This window comes from Calliphora vicina, chromosome 5 (genome assembly GCF_958450345.1).
Source record: "Calliphora vicina chromosome 5, idCalVici1.1, whole genome shotgun sequence".
NCBI lineage: Eukaryota > Metazoa > Arthropoda > Insecta > Diptera > Calliphoridae > Calliphora > Calliphora vicina.
This window is the reverse complement of record NC_088784.1, coordinates 96619977-96637843: the sequence shown is the minus strand read 5'-3', so window position 1 is coordinate 96637843 and position 17867 is coordinate 96619977. Positions and strand designations below refer to the sequence as shown.

Here is a 17867-nt window from a genome sequence, read left to right as displayed (position 1 = left end):
AAGTTTCCTTCCAATTGGATTTTGCCAATTTAATAATTTTCAAGAAGCACAAACAAAAACTTAACAACATTAGCTGTGAGACATTAACAAATAACTTTAAGAACTGCACTTTTTAAACTTTTACTTAAAACTTAATATATTTAATAAACACTTTACATAAATTTAACAATAAATTATAGTTTTATAAAAATGTTCTTTTTATTTCAGCCAATAAACAACACAAATAACAAATTCTGAGCAATTTATCATCATGTTGGGACTTGTCAAAATAAACAACAACAAAAAAAAAAACGAAAACAAACGCCAAATTAGCATAGAAAACAGCTGTGCATTTGAGGTGAAATATTAATGCAGAGTTGTTTAAATAAACAACATGGTGAAGATGTGTTTAGTTTGTATATATGTAAAAGGGTGGTTGTATAGAGTAAGGAGGTAAATAATGATAAGGCCGTTTACAGATAATGCAGTGTTTCATTGTTAGAGAGGTGAGTGTCTTTGATGAGAGCATGGAATATATTTGTTATTGTGATTTATTTGCAGTTTTAATGTTAATTAATGGATTATTGTGATTGTTAGATTATTTACTTAAGCCTGAACTGTTATTTTTGAAAAGTCATTAATTATTTAAGATTAAAGCTGTTATTTTTGATGAATTTTTGATTTTTTGAAACAAAATTTTCATACAAAATTAGATAAAAAATATAATTTTGAAAATAATGTCAAAATATATTTTTTAAATTTGTTTTATTTCAGTTTTTAAATAATTTTGGAAGAAAATGAATCTGACAAATTAAACAAAATCAAATTAAAAACAAAAACCAAATTTAAAAAAATAAACAAATCCAAAAACCTATGTTTCAATAACAAATTTACGTACCTAAACAAATTATTTCTATGGAATTTACCCACAAATATGTAGTTTAATAATTTTTAAAGTTTTTGTTTTAAATTATTATTCATTATTACATTAATTATACACGTGTGATGATTTCCCTATAAAACACAAATATGACCATGACCTATATTAATAATTTTAGTTTTTCATTAAATTTTTTGTCAATTTATATAATTAGTGTTTAACTAAGCACAGCAATCAGCCAGCTAAAGATTTTGTTTTTCAAATCCATACATAATTTAACAACTTATGCAATTTTTTTGTCCCTAATTTTCCAATTGAAATCATAAACAAACAAATTCACTGATGTGTGCAATAATAATGTTAAAAACATACAGAAAAAATATTAAAAAAAATCACAGCCCAACGTTGACCAATAATGACCAAGTTCAACTTTAAATAAATAGAAAAAAAAAACAAATTGTCACAAACATGAACTTTTCACAGAAAACCTAGAAAAAAGTTATTAAACTCTTTAAAAAATAAAACACGCATTTAGGTAGAGGTAGAGAGATGTGGAGAAACTATAGTGGCTGGCTGGCTGACCATGTGTGGCTGATGTTGATGATGCGTCACTAAAGTCAAAGTTAAAGCAATTAAATGGTCAGTGAATAGGGTTTTGTATTTGTTTAGTTTCTCTTAATGAAAATGGATTTTCCTAATTCATATGTATGTGAAATTAATGTGCAAACACATACCTACAAACAGTGGATTAATATTATTTTCACTCTTTAGAAATCTGTAAATTTGAAAAAAAGTTCATTTATACGGTTTTGATTTTCCCCTGCTGTGTTTTTTGTGTATAAATTCATAAATTTATGACATTTTAAAGTTATTTAGTAGCCAGCTTTGGTTAAAAAAGGTTGTGTTTGTTTAAACGGTTTAAAAATTTATTTAAAAAATGTTCAAGTCTGTGATATCCTTGATTTTATTGAGTGCAAGTTTGCAAGTGAGTGTTTTAATTTGCAAGATTTATAACAAAATTAATAAAACTGTAATTTTTAATTATAATTTTAGTGTTACACGGCAGCCATAATTGATTGTCAAAGGCCTCCTCAACTAGTGGTGAGTTTGAGAAAGTGTTATGTTATTTTAAAATTTCCCTCCACATAAAACTTTGGAAACTATCATAAACATAGTCACACATTTTGGTGCTTAACATTTTTAAACTGAACCGATATTGCTGATTTTTAAAACCAAAACATATAAAACGTTACCTTAATATAGAATGGTCCTAACTCGCGTTTGTTTGGTAATCCAAGATTTTCGTTTATTTTGATAAATGGTCCGCTCATATATCATATTTAGCCAAAAATCTCGACTTAACAAAAAACTTGAGTTAGGCTCTTTCTATATTAAGGTAACGAAAAACATTCTGTATAAAAATATTTTATTTCAGTTTTGTATTTTGTGGCAGATGGTCATACAGTGGTTGACAATACAATGGAAACTTTTACAAATATTTAACTAATAGGTCAAAATCAAAATAAATTCTTATGAAATGTATAACCATAGATAAAAGTGCGCATCTGATAAAGCTTCTTTCAAGGTATAATTTTGAGTCGGTATTTTGAGATCTACAATTTCTCATAGGTTCTATTTTATGGTATTGAGATCTGGAGTTCGGGCAGGACACTTCAGATCTCAATACCATAAAATAGAACCTATGAGAAATTGTAGATCTCAAAATACCGACTCAAAATTATACCTTGAAAGAAGCTTTATCAGATGCGCACTAATAAAAACTAGAAAATACTGAGTCTGTAAAAGGACCAGAACATAAATATGAAACCTAATTTCCTATTGATTTGTCAATGCCAAAATCCAAACGGATTGTAACCACTGGGTTTCAAACCAGTCATTGTCGTGCTGAAATCTCCAAACTAGGCCAAGAACGTATCAAGCCAAACTTCCCAAACACTTCACTTCGAGTGTTGTCATGAAGGAATATTACGGTCTGATCGCATAATTAGGGCGTTTTTCGGCTAATGCTCTCTTTAAACAAATCAGTTGTGTTCGGTACATGTTCACTGTGATGCTCTGGACAGATTTCAGAAGCTCATAATAGATAGGTCCCATTTTGGCCTTGCCAAATACAGAGCATAAACATAGGCTTTGGTGTCTATTCAACTGGTTTGCCGGCTTCACATACGATCTCTTACGCTTCGGGTTATTGTAATGAATCCATTTTTCCTCGCAAGTAATGATTCGGTGCACAAAATGATAATTTTTTATAGCGGTCGAGCATCATTTAGGACATGCAAAATCGTCTTTCAAAGTCTCTCGGCTTCAATTCGTGTGGTACCCAATTTTTCTGCTTTTGGATGAATCATGCTGCTCGCAAAAGTTCTGAAGTTGCTGCTTGAGTGGTTCCCAATAATTTAAAACTCTTTTCGAGTGTTACAACAATCTTCGTGGAGTAGTGTCTCCAATTATTGGTCTTCAAACTTTTTTGGCTGACCTGGGCGATCTATGTCTTCTGTGTCAAATTCACCACTTCTAATCGCACAAACCATCTCTCTCACGTTGAAATCGATGAAACACATTCACCATAAGCTTTGGTGAGCAATCGGTGTGCTTCTGCGTGGCGCTACGAACAAAGTTCCCAAACCGCAAATGAATTAAAACCTCAAAATTGGGGGCTTAATTCTTGATGAATTAAAATCCAAAAGTTCTAAATGAAATAAATCCCCAACATAAGGAACTAAACCCCCAAACCAAAATGAAAAAATACCGGCTTTGTACACTAAAAACTCTTTTCCATCACTGCCTCTTAAATTGTATTTGGATTCATCCGAAACGAGAACAGTATTCTATTTCTGCCTCGACCAGTTTAAATGTTATCTTTCCAAATAGGTTAGCTTAGGTTATAAAGGCAGTTACACCAGCTCGTTTGGATCCCTGAATTGGTCCCTTTGTGATAGCCTAATGTATCATGTTGAGGTCCTCAGAACAGGATATTCACAACCCGATTCACGAATAAACAAATACATCTTCCTAATATCCACACTCGATAGATCCGCTAGACCATGCAGAAAAGGACGACCCATTATCGCAGTCTGAGTCCCTGTTAAAGCAGGGCAAACACAACATTTTCTTCCTCATCTTCATTATGACAACTTTTATAGAAATCGTTGTAAGGAATGTTTAATCTCCGTATGTGCGCTCCTATTAAGCAGTTCCCTTTAATCAGCCGACCCCGTGATATCACCGTAAAGGACATTGACCTTTTATGGTCATAGACGGGCCACGTAAGCTTCGATAACGAGCAATTAGTCAAAGTAGACCATCTGTTCTGAGCAGACTCCAAGAGTTCGCGCTATATTATAGCATGAAAGCGGAACACCAACTAAATTATTGGCCAGGTACACTAGAGGGACCCGGCACCCAGGAAAGCTGCAGCATAGAATGTCTCGCCATCTCGGTCAGATACACCCGGTATTCATGTACCAATCTGGATGTCGAGTAGACACCAGAGAGAAATTTAATTGCCAGTTTGCAGTCAGTACAAATTCGGATATTCACACTGAATAACCTTTAGTAGATCATCTAGTGTACCACCATTTTAATACGCGAAATCTCAATATTGTAATTGTCATAAGAGGTTAATATAATATCGGCGTAATCCGAAACATTTTCCAGACATTTCAGTCAAACAGTATTAATAGCAGTTTTAAAAAATTGGGCATATTTTGACCTCAAGTACATTTAAGGGTTAATTTCGAACAAAATTTGATCTGCAGACCTTACAGAATAAAATCTGTTATCAGATTATTTAATATTTGAACTTTTTCCTTAATTAAACTACATAATGTATATTTATTTTACCCATATACTGTAGGATCCCTCTAAATGTTGCTTAGATGGTGGCAGAGATGAGATTACTGAAGTTTGTGCTCAACGTATGGGAATAACCGGACGACCAAGTGATGCTCCACCCACAGTAGAAACCGCTACAGTAAGAACTATCAACTTTTCTTAACAAAATAAAATATTTACACAGTTTTTTATTTCTCATTCCCTAACAAACAGTGCTTGGCCGAATGCATTTTAAGCGAATCGAAATATATGCAAAAACCAGAAACTCTGGACCTAAGTACCATCAAATCAGATCTGCAAAGCAAATTTGCCAATGATACAATTTACGCTGAAACCATGGCCGAAGCTTTTCAGAAATGCCAACCGAATGCCCAAAGGAAAATGAAAGCATTCAAACAGATACCTTTGGGAAATGTGGCCTTGCAAAGAGGTTGCAGTCCCTTTGCCGGCATGGTGTTGGGTTGTACATATATGGAGTATTTTAAAAATTGTCCGGCTCATCGATGGACCGAGAATGCAGAGTGTAGTTTGGCTAAACAGTTTGTAACGCAGTGTTCGTTGGGTGCTTAGAAATAAATATATTATGTCCTACATTTTCATCAAATTTCAATTTATTTGTATTGTTATTAAATTTAAAGTTATCACTCACTTCACATTAAAATTTTTCCAAAAAAAGTTAAAAAATCAATATTTGTTTTAATTTGTGGCAAAATCTTCGGGCAAGGCTATGTCTGTATAGAAATCTTCTCGGTGGTCGCGTAAGAATTCTAGCAAAGCATATTCTACTTGGCTGGTAATGCCTAAATCTTGACAGTAACTATACATTAATTTACGTCTGTTATTGCGATCGATATCCTGATGATAAAGTTTTCTTTTAAATATTAAATTTCCATTTATTGGTATTTTATAACTTTAAATACCTTTTTTAAGATCTCTTTAGCTGTATCCATGATTAAAAGTTTATTAATTAGTCTTAAATTCTCAAACTGTTCATGCATTAAAAGTTCCGTCCAAGGTTCTTGGAAGAAATCTACAAAATTTACAATATCCTTGAGATACCAACGTGATTTCAGGTTGTTTAGCAACAACTCATGACGGCCACAAAAGAATTTCAGAAAATCAAAATTTATTTTCTGAAAAGGGGGAGTTAAAATTTTAAATTAGAGAGAGTATAGTTTCTCTTATGAACATAAATCTCATATAAAGGTTGATATCGATTTAAGATATTGCTAAATTAAAGTCTTCACTTACCTTTTGTGTTACCACAACAATTTCTTCCACCATGCCATGTTCATTTAAGCGAACCCGGGAAAAATCTCCTTCATTGTAGGTGACCAGTGGAAAACCATATTCGTTATCTAAGTGATTGGCTAAATAACGTTTCGGTGTAGTAACCTTAATAAATAAATAATCCATGGGTAGTTGAGCTTGAAAGTACGAAGGTTTTGAAAATTTCTTCTCAAGTCGAGGGGCATTCTCTTTAGTATCAATGAGGTCCAAAATATTGATGATCTAAAAATAAAATATATTAAGAAAAGAAGAGATATTAACATATTGTTACGTTTTAACCTTTTCAAAACGTTGGTTTATTTCCTTTAAATAAACCAGATACTTTTGATTGCAAGTAAAAGCCGTTTAGTAGTTTAAAAATTGTAAAAACTCTTTATTTATTTAAAAATGTACAACAACAGAATTAAATAGTCACTCAATGTACACGTTTATAAATTCGCAGAAATACAGACACACTCCATCTCTGGTGAACTTTCCACAATGTTCTTTAACTGCCAAAACTCGTGTATTCGAAGTCTAGAGCTTTCGAATACACACACCGTCTCTGGTGAACTTTCTACAATGTTCTTTAACTGTCAAAACTCGTATATTTCGAATTCGAATATACGAGTCGCAGCAAACATTCAGCGTTGCCATACTTACGATCAATGATCAACTCAAAGCTTTTACTCGATGTTAATAATGCCCACAGATATGTTACAGTTTGAGAGGCAGCCGTTAAAATCGTTATATTTGAATTCAAGTACAATTTCGTAACAATATTAAGATTAAGAAGAAAAGAGTGTTCGGATGTGCCGAATCTGAACTAGTTCACAGGAATCGATTCATTTTATATGCTTTACTATAAGAAAACATCAGTGGCCCCAAAAAAATATTGTGGATGTCCCCAACTAAAATACAAGATTAATTTATTCCTTTCTCAAATGTTTGGTACTGGGAACAGTATTTGGTGAGCTGGATCAAAGTATAAAAAAAGTCCTTTTTTGGGGTTTTATGATTTTGTTCATATTTTTCGGAAAGGAAACATATAAAGGGTTTTCCAACAAAAACTTTGTTTTTCAATTGTGGCAGCACCAACAACATGATAGTTTTGACATTTAGTTTTTTGACGTATTCGTAGTAACTGCATTGGCAATTGTTACAATGAATTCAATTTCGCTCATAAATTGCATTAAAATAATTAAAATCCATTATGAAAATGGTGCTTCTGTTTTTCTGAAAAAATAATTTTTTCAGACGAAGCCCATTTTCACTTGCCAGGGTATGTCAAGCAAAATTGCCATATTTGGTATTCTAAAAATCCTAGAGCGTTTATTGAGAAGCCTTTGCAAGATCAACGTCTCACTGTATGGTGCACTATGTGGTCTGGAGGCGTGATGGCGCCGTTTTTTTTCGAAGATGAGGCTGAAAATGCTGTAACGGTAACTATCGCGAGATGTTAACAACTCAATTTTGGCCTATTATTGATGACGTCAATGAAACGATTAATTTATTGCAAACCAAATTTCCCGATCTCATAATTTCACAAAAATCAGCTGTTAAGTAGCCTGCCAGATCGTGTGATACCACTGGATTATTTTTTGTAGGGCTATGTTAAGGACAGAGTCTATACGGAGCCAATCAAATCAATTGCAGCCTTTAAACTCAAAATCCGTGATGTGATTAACGAAATAGATCCGCCATTTTGCCAAAAAGTGATTAAAAATGTTGATGAAGAATCAACATCTATCAGCGTGGTCGTGGTGGACATTTGATGATCGCCTAGGCCAGCCAAACAAGTTTGAAAATCATGAATTTGAGGCATTACTCCATGAAGATTGTTGTCAAACTCAACAAGAGCTTGTAAACTCATTGGGAGCTTCTCAATCAGCAATTTCAAAACGTTTGCAAAAAGCTGGATTCATCCGAAAGCAGGGATATTGGGTACCATACGAATTAAAGTTGAGAGACCTTGAAAGATGATTTTGTATGACTGAATTGCTGCTTCAACGCTAAAAAAGAAAATCATTTTTGACCGAATCATTACTTGCGATGAAAAATGGATCCATTACGATAACCCGAAGCGTAAGAGATCGTATGTGAAGCTCGGCCAACCAGTCGAATCGACAACTGATTCATTAAAAGCGAGCATTTGCCGAAAAACGACCAGAATATATGCCAGACATGAAAATGTAATATTCGATCATGACAACACTCGGACACATGTTGCAATTCCTGTTAAAAACTATTTAGAATTAAGTGGTTTGGAAGTTTTGGCTAGAGGCCCCAAAGCCCCAAAAATTCAAGCACTTGAACATTTTGTTGGAATTTGACTTGAATGTAAATGTAATTATGTTTTAAATTTGAAAAAATAAAATATTTTTCAAACAAAGAACATATGGCTTGAATTTATGTTTCCTTTTTACTGGGGAATGCTATTGAAATAAAGTGTAATACAAATGTAATTCAATTGCTTGACTATAAATCAAGGCTTGAATTATATTTGCTTTCAACTTGAACTCCAGTGAAAATGTTTATAGGATTTTTTTTTTGATTTACAAACGTAATGACAAAATATAGAGTATTCTGTATCGAGTTAATTTGTTTGTAATAATTCAAAGAATGCTTTGAAAAAGTAATTTAAACATCTGGTAGACTAGACATTTTCTGCTCCGCCAGGGTTTTCATCAGCAATATGTATGCCCAAGACCTAATGTAATCGTCATCAATTTATTAAGTATTACAAACAAATAAACCCGAGATTAATACCTTGAAACAAAAATGTTTTTTCCCAATATGAGATAATGATGACAAAATATTCCTCCATCAAACAGATATTATTTGGCATCATTATCTTATTATCGTAAAGAATTGTTAGTTGCGGTGTGCCAACCTATATTGACATCGATATGTTACAGATAATTTTCTTAAAAATGATTGCAGAAGTTCTCTGGTATTTAAATGAGGCGCGGATCTAGAGGGAAAGGAAATTCCTCCCCACCAAAAGGAAAAAAATTTCAACATAAAAAAGGAAAAAATGTAAAATAAATTTTACTCTTTTTTCCCCTCCAAATGTTTGACCTGGATCCGTGCCTGACCTTTTTAAAATTTACCTTTTCTGCCGCTTCCTCAGTGCTAACAAAACGGTATTGATGATTTGGTTCCGTTGTGTGTTTAATGAAATTTCCCATGGCATAAATATTGGGCTCAGATGTCTGATAGTTCTCATTCACCAAAACAAAATTATGATCAGTATCTATGTCGGCGTTTTTGAAAACTAGAAAAAATTATGATTTGAATAAAGTAAAAATCAGGGAAAATTTGTCAAGTGAAAAGCTTGAAAAGTAAGCTTTTACATATTTTACAAGTTTTTTTTAAAAAAAATAATTTTTTGCCAAAACATTTTACATTATACTGTGGCCGAATTACCGCATTCGATATCGAGTAAATTCGATAGTAATTTTCTTATTTGAGATTACGGCATTCGATATCGAGCATGAAATTTAGTACATTTTGTTATAATTACGATTTCGAAATTATTTTTCCATACGATAGTTCATTCGATCACGAGAGCGGTAATTCGGGTCCTGATCGTGTAAATAGATAACAGATTAACAGATCATAAAATATTTAATTGCAGATCATCTTTGAATAGTTCTGTGTTGCAGTTTTGTGCAAAAAACTAAAATTGAGATATTTTACGTCCTGGTAATAAACAAATTTCTGAAATATCTTTTATCAATTTAAGATCTTGGTAAATTACTTGAAAACGATCATTAAACCCATATTTTACTTACTCTCCAACAGCGGTCCTGGTAAAAACACCTCATAAAAACTAACAAACATATCACACTCCAATGTTAACTTCTCATTGCCAAGATACTTCTTAAAACTAATATCTTTTAAATTTTCATCATCATCATGCAAGGAATATGCATTTAAAATCATGTCTTCATAAATCTGCACCTCCAAATCTTCTAGCATTTCCCTTAAAACTGTCTCTATACCTGTATCCTGAGCTGAATTATTCAACATTAAACCCATTTGTAGATTATCCATTAAATAGGGCATAACCAAATGAATTTCTCGGCCCTTGATATCATGCTTCAGGAGAAAATTTATAAATTCAAATGCTCTCACATGATTGCCATAAACTATAATGGATTTCTTGAGATTTTTGGGCAAATCATTACATAATATTTGTAATTTATGATAGAATAAGATTTTATCAAAACGATTATTAATGTGCGAGTAATTAGGAGGCGTGGCAGCATCTTTAAATATTCTTTCGGGTACACCAAACTCTGTGGCGCACATTATGAGGAGAATTTCGTAATAGATTTCACATTCCGATTCCACTTTAATCAATTGATTTTCTCTGGGAATTATTTAGATTCAATTATGTATTATATAGAGTTATTTATGGAAAGTATTTACGTATTAATGGTTTTGATTTTTCCGCTTACAAATCGTATCCAGGTGCGCACATCCATGCGTTCGCAAACATCTCGGATGAATGCATCACTGTTTTTGAAATTAACCCAACAAGTTTCTGCACGATCTTTGCTGCATGTTTTACATTTGAATGCATGTTCATGATCAGCCTCCATTATACCGGGACTACATATTACGGTTATATTTAACTGAGGCAGACAGTTAGTGGTGGCCTGAGAGTTTTTGCTAAAGAGAGAGAGAGTATTTAGATTTAAATCTTTCTCTATTGAGATTAATTAAATCCTTTAATTAAGTAATAATATCATGGATCATTTAAAAACTTAATGTTGTAATAATCACCTCAAATTATGCCAACTGAAAATCATTAATCTCAAGAAGGCCTTGCAGATATCAGTGAAACCCAAAATCACTATATTTGTGGAATTGCCAAAATTAATTGAAGGTCGTAAATTATGAGTAAACACTGCAAAATGATCATTTAGCAAATCAGTATTGATCATGATCATTTTCTTATTAATATCAGAGGCACTTGGGGAAATCTCTGCCTTAAAGTCTTTTCCCAAAATATTAAACCATAGTTTCTGTATGCGGCGAGGTTCTAAAGGTTGCATGCTGGCAACAAGATCATTAGAGAGATAATTACGATCCTATCAAGGATAAAACAAGCCCATAAATAATAAATATAAAAAATTCCTTAAAAAAAAACTTACAGTTGATCGAAAATAATAAAAATAATAGTAATTCGTTTGTCTGGCCAACTCATGAAATATTAAATCAGCTTGAAAACAAAAGAAATGATGCAGTTTTAAAATCACCAGCTCAGCTTTGAAAAAATTTTGAAACTCATCTCCATTATTCACATGATAATGCTTCCTTAAATAATAACTTAAATGAAAAGGTCTGCAAAAGTAACAATTTATTACATATTACATTTAATAGGCTTTAAGCAAAATCCTCACCTAACTATGACAAATCCCACCAATTTATTATCGTCCTCCGATCTTGTTGAATCTCCACATCTTATGGTAAAACATTTATAAACACTAAATGGATCTTTGAAAATACTTTTCAATATATCTGACACTTGTTGCAAGTCATATTGATTGGCTGTTAATTCCTCATATGAATCACTGCGTTGTGATAGATATGATTTAAAGGAAATCCGATCGGCTATGGTGGATATACGAGATCTGGCTGTACGTTTGGGGAATGTATATGAATTGCTGGATTCTTCTTTTAGTATAGTTTTAATATCGTCTACATCTTGTGGTCTTAAGGGAAATACACTTATATCGCCATAAACAGCACTGCGATGGGTTATGAAGAGTTGTTCGTCTATACGACAATCGGGCCGGGGAGTAACACGCTTGTAGAAAGAGAAATTTGTATTAAGTTTTATAGTTTTTTAAGAATTTTTTTGATGGACTTTTTAGAGATGAAATAAACTGAGAAAAACTCAATTTCTTTTGAAATTGTATCCCAATAAGCACTAAAGAAATAAAAATTCAAGCATTTTGTTTGAATTTGACATGAATGCAAATTTAATTACCCAATAAGCATTTTTACTGGAATTCAAGTGGAAAGCAAGTGCAATTCAAGCCATGTTTTTTGTTTAAAAAATAAATAATTTTTTCAAATATTTTTCAAGTCTAAAGCATAACTACATTTGCATTTAAGTCAAATTCCAACAAAATGTTCAAGTGCTTGAATTTTTGGGGCTTTGGTGCTTATTGTGTTAAGTTTAAAACTTGATAATTACTTGAAAAAATTAAATATTTTTTCAAATAAAAACCATGTGATTGAATTTATCAAAATAAACACTTTTAATGGAATTCAAGTGGAATGCAAGTGCAATTCAAGTCATGAATTATAGTCAAGCAATTGAATTACAGTTGTATTACACTTTAATTCAATAGCATTCTCCAGTAAAAGGGAAACATAAATTCAAGCCATGTTTTTTGTTTAAAAAATATTTAATTATTTCAAATATTTTTCAAGTTTAAGGCATAACTACATTTGCATTCAAATTCCAACAAATGTTCAAGTTGTTTAACTTTTGGGGCTTTTGAAAAAATTAAATATTTTTCAAACAAAAAACATATGGCTTGAATTTATGTTTCCTTTTTACTGGAGAATGCTATTGAAATAAAGTGAAATACAACTGTAACTGAATTGCTTGACTATAATTCAAGGCTTGAATTACACTTGTTTTCAACTAGAATTCCAGTAAAAATGCTTATTGGGATGTGATTGGAATTTATCACAATAAATACTTTTACTGGAATTCAAGTGGAATGCAAGTGCAATTCATGTCTTGAATTATAGTCAAGCAATTGAATTACAGCTGTATTACACTTTAATTCAATAGCATTATCCAGTAAAAGGGAAACATAAATTCAAGTCATATGTTTTTTGTTTGAAAAATATTAAATTTTTTCAAATATTTTTCAAGCATAACTACATTTACATTCAAGTCATATTCCAACAAAATTTTCAAGTGCTTTGCTGCTTAATGGGAGTTTTACTTTTTACTGGATAATGCTATTGATATAAAGTTCAATACAACTATAATTCAATTACTTGACACTGGATTCAAGACTTGAATTACACTTGCTTTCAACTTGAAATCCAGCAAAAATGCATATTGGAATGGCTTTTATGAAAGACGATTCATTCATGTGGCTGCCTAGCTTAGTTTCGCAGTAGCTTATTATACCCTTCACTATGAGGGGCAAGGGTATATACAAGTTTGTCATTCTGTTTGTAATTTCTACATTTTTTTGCGACCCCACAATGTATATATACTCTGGATCGTTATAGATAGCAGAGTCGATATAGCCATGCCCGTCTGTATGTTGAAATCAACTTTCCGTAGCCCCCAAATAACTTACAAACATTATTGGTATCGGGAATTCTCCCTGATCGGTTGCTATTTAAAATCGAGAAAATCGACCTGATATATAAGGAAAAAATCGGGACATTTTCGATTTTTAACCTTTTTTTTATATCTATCTGGATTGCTAAGTCATTAATATAGACAATATGGATATCTAATGATAGTTATTTCAAAGTCCTATAGTAAGTTGGATTTACAATGGGTCAAAATCGGGAAAAATATTTTTTAACCGGAATTTTTTTTTTCACCAAACAATTTTTTTGTCCTAATTTTTTTCACTTATAAAATTTAAAAAAAAAATTTAAAAAATATTTTTTTTTTCGAATTTTGAAAAAAAAAAATTTTAGAATTTTTTTTACCTAAAATTATTTAAAATTTGTATTTTAAAGTATAATTTGGTGAAGGTTATATAAGATTTGGTACAGCCGTTTACAGCTCTCTTATTTCAACCCTACACCATAGTGGGGAGCGTATAATGCGTTTGTGCAGATGTTTGTAACGCCCAAAAATATTAGTCTAACACCCACCTCATAGTATACCGATCGACTTAGAATCACTTTCTGAGTCGATTAAACGATGTCCGTCCGTCCGTCTGGTCGGCTGGCTGTCCATGTAAACGTTGTGCGCAGAGTACAGGTCGCAATTTTGAAGATATATCGATGAAATTTGGTACATATTATTTTTTCGGCTCAAGGACCAAGCCTATTGAAATCGGTCCATTATTTCACCTAGCCCCCATACAAATGTCCTTCCGAAATTGGACTTTATCGGTCATAAATGTTTAATTTATAATTGTATCTCCACAAATTCCACTCCAAATAAGTTTTATATACACAAAATTCATGTCACCAAATTTTGTTACGATCGGTCCATAATTAGTCATAGCTCCCATACATGCCCGCTACCGAAAATCACTTTAACGTGCATAAATCGCTTAAAAATGTTGGTATACACACAAAATTCAACATAGTTAACTTAAATATAGACATAAATCACACGATCTAATTTCATGGTGATCGGTCCATAATTGGTCATAGCTTCCATATAAGGCCCTCTTCCGAAAATAACTCAAAAATATAAATTATTGAAATTTTAAAAGAAAAATGTTTTTGCTCTTTTACTTAGTGTAGGGTATTACATGGTCGGGCTTGACCGATCATACTTTCTTACTTGTTTTTCAATTAAATTGATTTTTAAAAGGATACATTTCTTTGATCTCACACTCTTTAGCTTAAACTTACTATAAAATACTTTAACATTTCGAATAAAGCCAGAGTCATATGATTGGCCACACTTATGGACAGCAAACAGTAGTCTTTGTTGGGAAATGCTGCAAATGCCGTTAATAGAAATCGAAAAATTCGACGAGGATCATGAGAACCCACCAACCCAAATAGTTGTATGACAAAAACATTCGAGCGGGAATCGTAGGATGCATGGGTTTGGCCATCCGGTATATTATAGTAAAAGCCAAACTGGCGTCTACGCAGTTGGACATAATAATCGTATGATTTTATTTCTAGGATAAAAAAATTAGCAAATAATGAAATATATCTTAAAAAATGATTTGATAAGACATTAATGGTACTCATTTAAATGCTTAAGTTTCCCATTTGTGCAAAAGTGCCAATTTGCGCAACTTGTTTCATGAACCCAATTTATATTTTCTTATAAATAAAAGTAAACAAAAGCAAAAAACAAAAGATTAATCAAATGCATAATAAATTCAAGTTTCCGAGTCTAAATTGTAGTGAAAACTTATCGGAGTTGGGCAAACGAATTTCCGAATTTGACAATTCATTTGCGAGAGTGTAAAAATGCACAGATTGCTCAGTTTACGAGGCATTTAAGCGTTTACATGAGGACCCTTATAAATAAATATTCAAATATAGGTAAATATAGGAAACATTTTTTTTTTGGGCCAGATTCCGAAACACTTACGTTCATTTAGTTCTTCCCAGCGTTTTAAAATCAACTCACGCATAAATCTTTTCTCATTTACGGCAACAATACGACCCTCATGTGATTCAATGCGATGAGAGCAGATACTTAGAAAAATACCAAATAAAACCTAATGCAATTTCGGAAAATCTGAAACTCACCTTAAATTACTAATATTTTCCATATTTGTAATTTCTCCCACACCCTTGTAAATTTGATTAACAGATTCCGTGGTAAAAAGCTTCTCTAAAGGACGCTTTTTAGCAGTACTAAAACCATTAAAATTAATACAAGAAAAGTTCTTTAAAATTAAGCTTACGTGACATATAAAAGTTTTTCTTTAAATCTCTCTTGAGTATTAAATTTCAATAAATTTCCAAAGGCTTGAAGATTATAGTTTTCCAATAGAGGCAAGAGACGTATATTGTCATTGAGCCATATAAAGCCGGCGGTAATGTTATTTATCTGGTGTTCGAAAAGACAATTAAAATTTTGGAAAAATAAAAGAGAGGGCTATGGTTCATGGAGTTACCTCGGTAACAATCAGCAAACTTTTAGCATCAGATAAAAGTTCTTCGGCTATATAGTATTCACCCAATTGTTCTTTTAGGTCAGGACGATCGTGATCAATAACATCCACAATATCATCGTTATCTTCAGGTCTAAAGAAAAACAAGTAAGAAAGTATGGTCGGTCAAGCCCGAACATATAATACCCTACACTAAGTAAAAGAGCAAAAATATTTTTCTTTTATAATTTCAATAATTTATATTTTTGAGTGATTTTCGGAATTGGGCCTTATATGGGGGCTATGACCAATTATGGACCGATCACCATGAAATTAGGTCGTGTGATTTGTGTCTATATGAAAGTTTACTGTGTTGAATTTTGTGAGTATACCAATATTTTTAAGCGATTTATGCACGTTAAAGTGATTTTCGGAAGCGGGTATATATGGGAGCTATGACTAATTATGGACCGATCGTAACAAAATTTGGTGACATGAATTTTGTATATATAAAACTTATTTGGAGCGAAATTTGTGGAGATACATTTATAAATTAAACATTTATGACAGATAAAGTCCAATTTCGGAAGGACATTTGTATGGGGGCTAGGTGAAATAATGGATCGATTTCAGCCAGTTTCAATGGGCTTGGTCCTTGGGCCGAAAAAATAATTTGATCGAAATATCTTCAAAATTTCGCCCTGTATTCTGTGCACAAGGTTTACATGGACAGCCAGCCAGCCAGCCAGCCGACCAGACGGACGGACGGACATCGTTTAATCGACTCAGAAAGTGATTCTAAGTCGATCGGTATACTATAAGGTGGGTGTTAGACTAATATTTTTGGGCGTTACAAACATCTGCACAAACGCATTATGCCCTCCCCACTATGGTGGTGTAGGGTATAATAAATCATGAAAATAGTTTATAGGTTTTCATCATTATCCAAAAAGGAAACAATAAAACTAATATACATAGAGATCTACTTACAAGGCTTTTCTATATCTCATTTGAGGCAACACACTATCACGCATAATAACATGTATCTTTTGAGTATTGGCACACGATATCACACTAAAACACTTTGGATAAAAGATCATGGAAAATGCTTCCAAGCAACTATAATTTTGATTATCTAAATATGAAATATTCAATATTACTTTTAAAATGTTTTTGAATCAATTCATACCCTTTTCCGGATACCGCCTATAGTCGGGACACTCCGCTACCACAATATATCTCAATTTATTTTCCCTATAAAAAATTTCACATAATAGTTGTTTAATCATTTCCGGATTGTAGCTGTTGTTAAACACAAACTTGTTCAGGAAACAAGTATTTGTGGGATTCAATGGTAAATTGTAACAATAGTGAAAATTTAAGAAATCCAACCATAAATCGTCGGGGAGGGCCGGTATATTGGGAGCATTTGAGACTTCTGCATAACCGATGCTATAGGGATTTGTGGCACTAAATTGTATTAGCATACGATGGTTAACATAGTTGTTAAAAAATATATCTTCCAAAGTGGCTTTTCTGCGATGACGTCCAAAGTATTGGGTTTTGGCAGCAAGAAATAGTTTCTGTATGTTATTAAAGTCCTCTGGGCAGGCATTCGTTATGGGGTATAGTGTTGTGGTTTGCATTTTTTAACAGAATAAATAAAAAATTTGAATATTTTGAAATATATTGTAGAAAAAAAATTTGATTGACATAATGTTTTGTGCTAAGATTCAAAAGAATTTATTCTTAATACATTTTTTAAAGCAAAATAATGTTGGTTTTAAAATGATTTTGATAATGAATTCATTTTGACTTAATTCATAGGCTTAATTCCTTTGTACTCCAAATGTATTGAATTCATTCCTTTGATAATTCATTCTTTATAGAACTAATGTGCTGTTTTTCTATAGCGAACGAGTGCTTTGAGTGGACGTTTTACATGTATTTTGTTTTCGTTACAATAACAAAACACATGTTAATTTCCACTCAAAGTACTCGTTCACTATAGAAAAACAGCACATAATTCTTTACGAAATCACTCAAACTTTCTTGAATTCAAATGATTCAAATTTTCTTCAATT

The 17867-nt window shown here is 32.2% G+C and overlaps 2 protein-coding genes across 2 annotated transcripts; one reads left to right on the top strand and one right to left on the bottom strand.

The window, feature by feature from the left end:
* Positions 1-1796: 1796 nt before the first annotated feature.
* LOC135962150 (uncharacterized) lies at positions 1797-5290 on the top strand. The gene is made up of 4 exons (XM_065513916.1): positions 1797-1844; positions 1913-1960; positions 4737-4853; positions 4928-5290. The coding sequence occupies exons 1-4, from the start codon at positions 1797-1799 to the stop codon at positions 5282-5284; spliced, it is 570 nt and encodes a 189-aa protein (XP_065369988.1). The 3' UTR covers positions 5285-5290.
* Positions 5291-5410: 120 nt separating this feature from the next.
* On the bottom strand, positions 5411-17376 carry LOC135961495 (cilia- and flagella-associated protein 61-like). Its single transcript, XM_065512995.1, has 16 exons — positions 16973-17376; positions 16774-16918; positions 15808-15937; positions 15595-15740; positions 15437-15544; positions 15276-15382; positions 14576-14853; positions 11398-11804; positions 11149-11338; positions 10778-11085; positions 10421-10663; positions 9781-10361; positions 9097-9260; positions 5966-6226; positions 5635-5847; positions 5411-5569 (listed from the first exon to the last, which is right to left on the bottom strand). The coding sequence occupies exons 1-16, from the start codon at positions 17268-17270 to the stop codon at positions 5411-5413; spliced, it is 3738 nt and encodes a 1245-aa protein (XP_065369067.1). The 5' UTR covers positions 17271-17376.
* Positions 17377-17867: the final 491 nt, after the last annotated feature.

Bases quoted from the DNA above. Each gene is read 5' to 3' on its own strand.
- LOC135962150 (XM_065513916.1), top strand. From the start codon at position 1,797: ATGTTCAAGTCTGTGATATCCTTGATTTTATTGAGTGCAAGTTTGCAA. The intron at 1,845-1,912 runs GTGAGTGTTTTA...TTATAATTTTAG, and splicing joins TATTGAGTGCAAGTTTGCAA to TGTTACACGGCAGCCATAAT. The intron at 1,961-4,736 runs GTGAGTTTGAGA...CATATACTGTAG, and splicing joins AAAGGCCTCCTCAACTAGTG to GATCCCTCTAAATGTTGCTT.
- LOC135961495 (XM_065512995.1), bottom strand. From the start codon at position 17,270: ATGCTAATACAATTTAGTGCCACAAATCCCTATAGCATCGGTTATGCA. The intron at 15,938-16,773 runs GTAAGTAGATCT...GTTTTTCTTTAG, and splicing joins ATGAGATATAGAAAAGCCTT to ACCTGAAGATAACGATGATA. The intron at 15,545-15,594 runs GTAAGCTTAATT...TAATGGTTTTAG, and splicing joins GAAAAACTTTTATATGTCAC to TACTGCTAAAAAGCGTCCTT.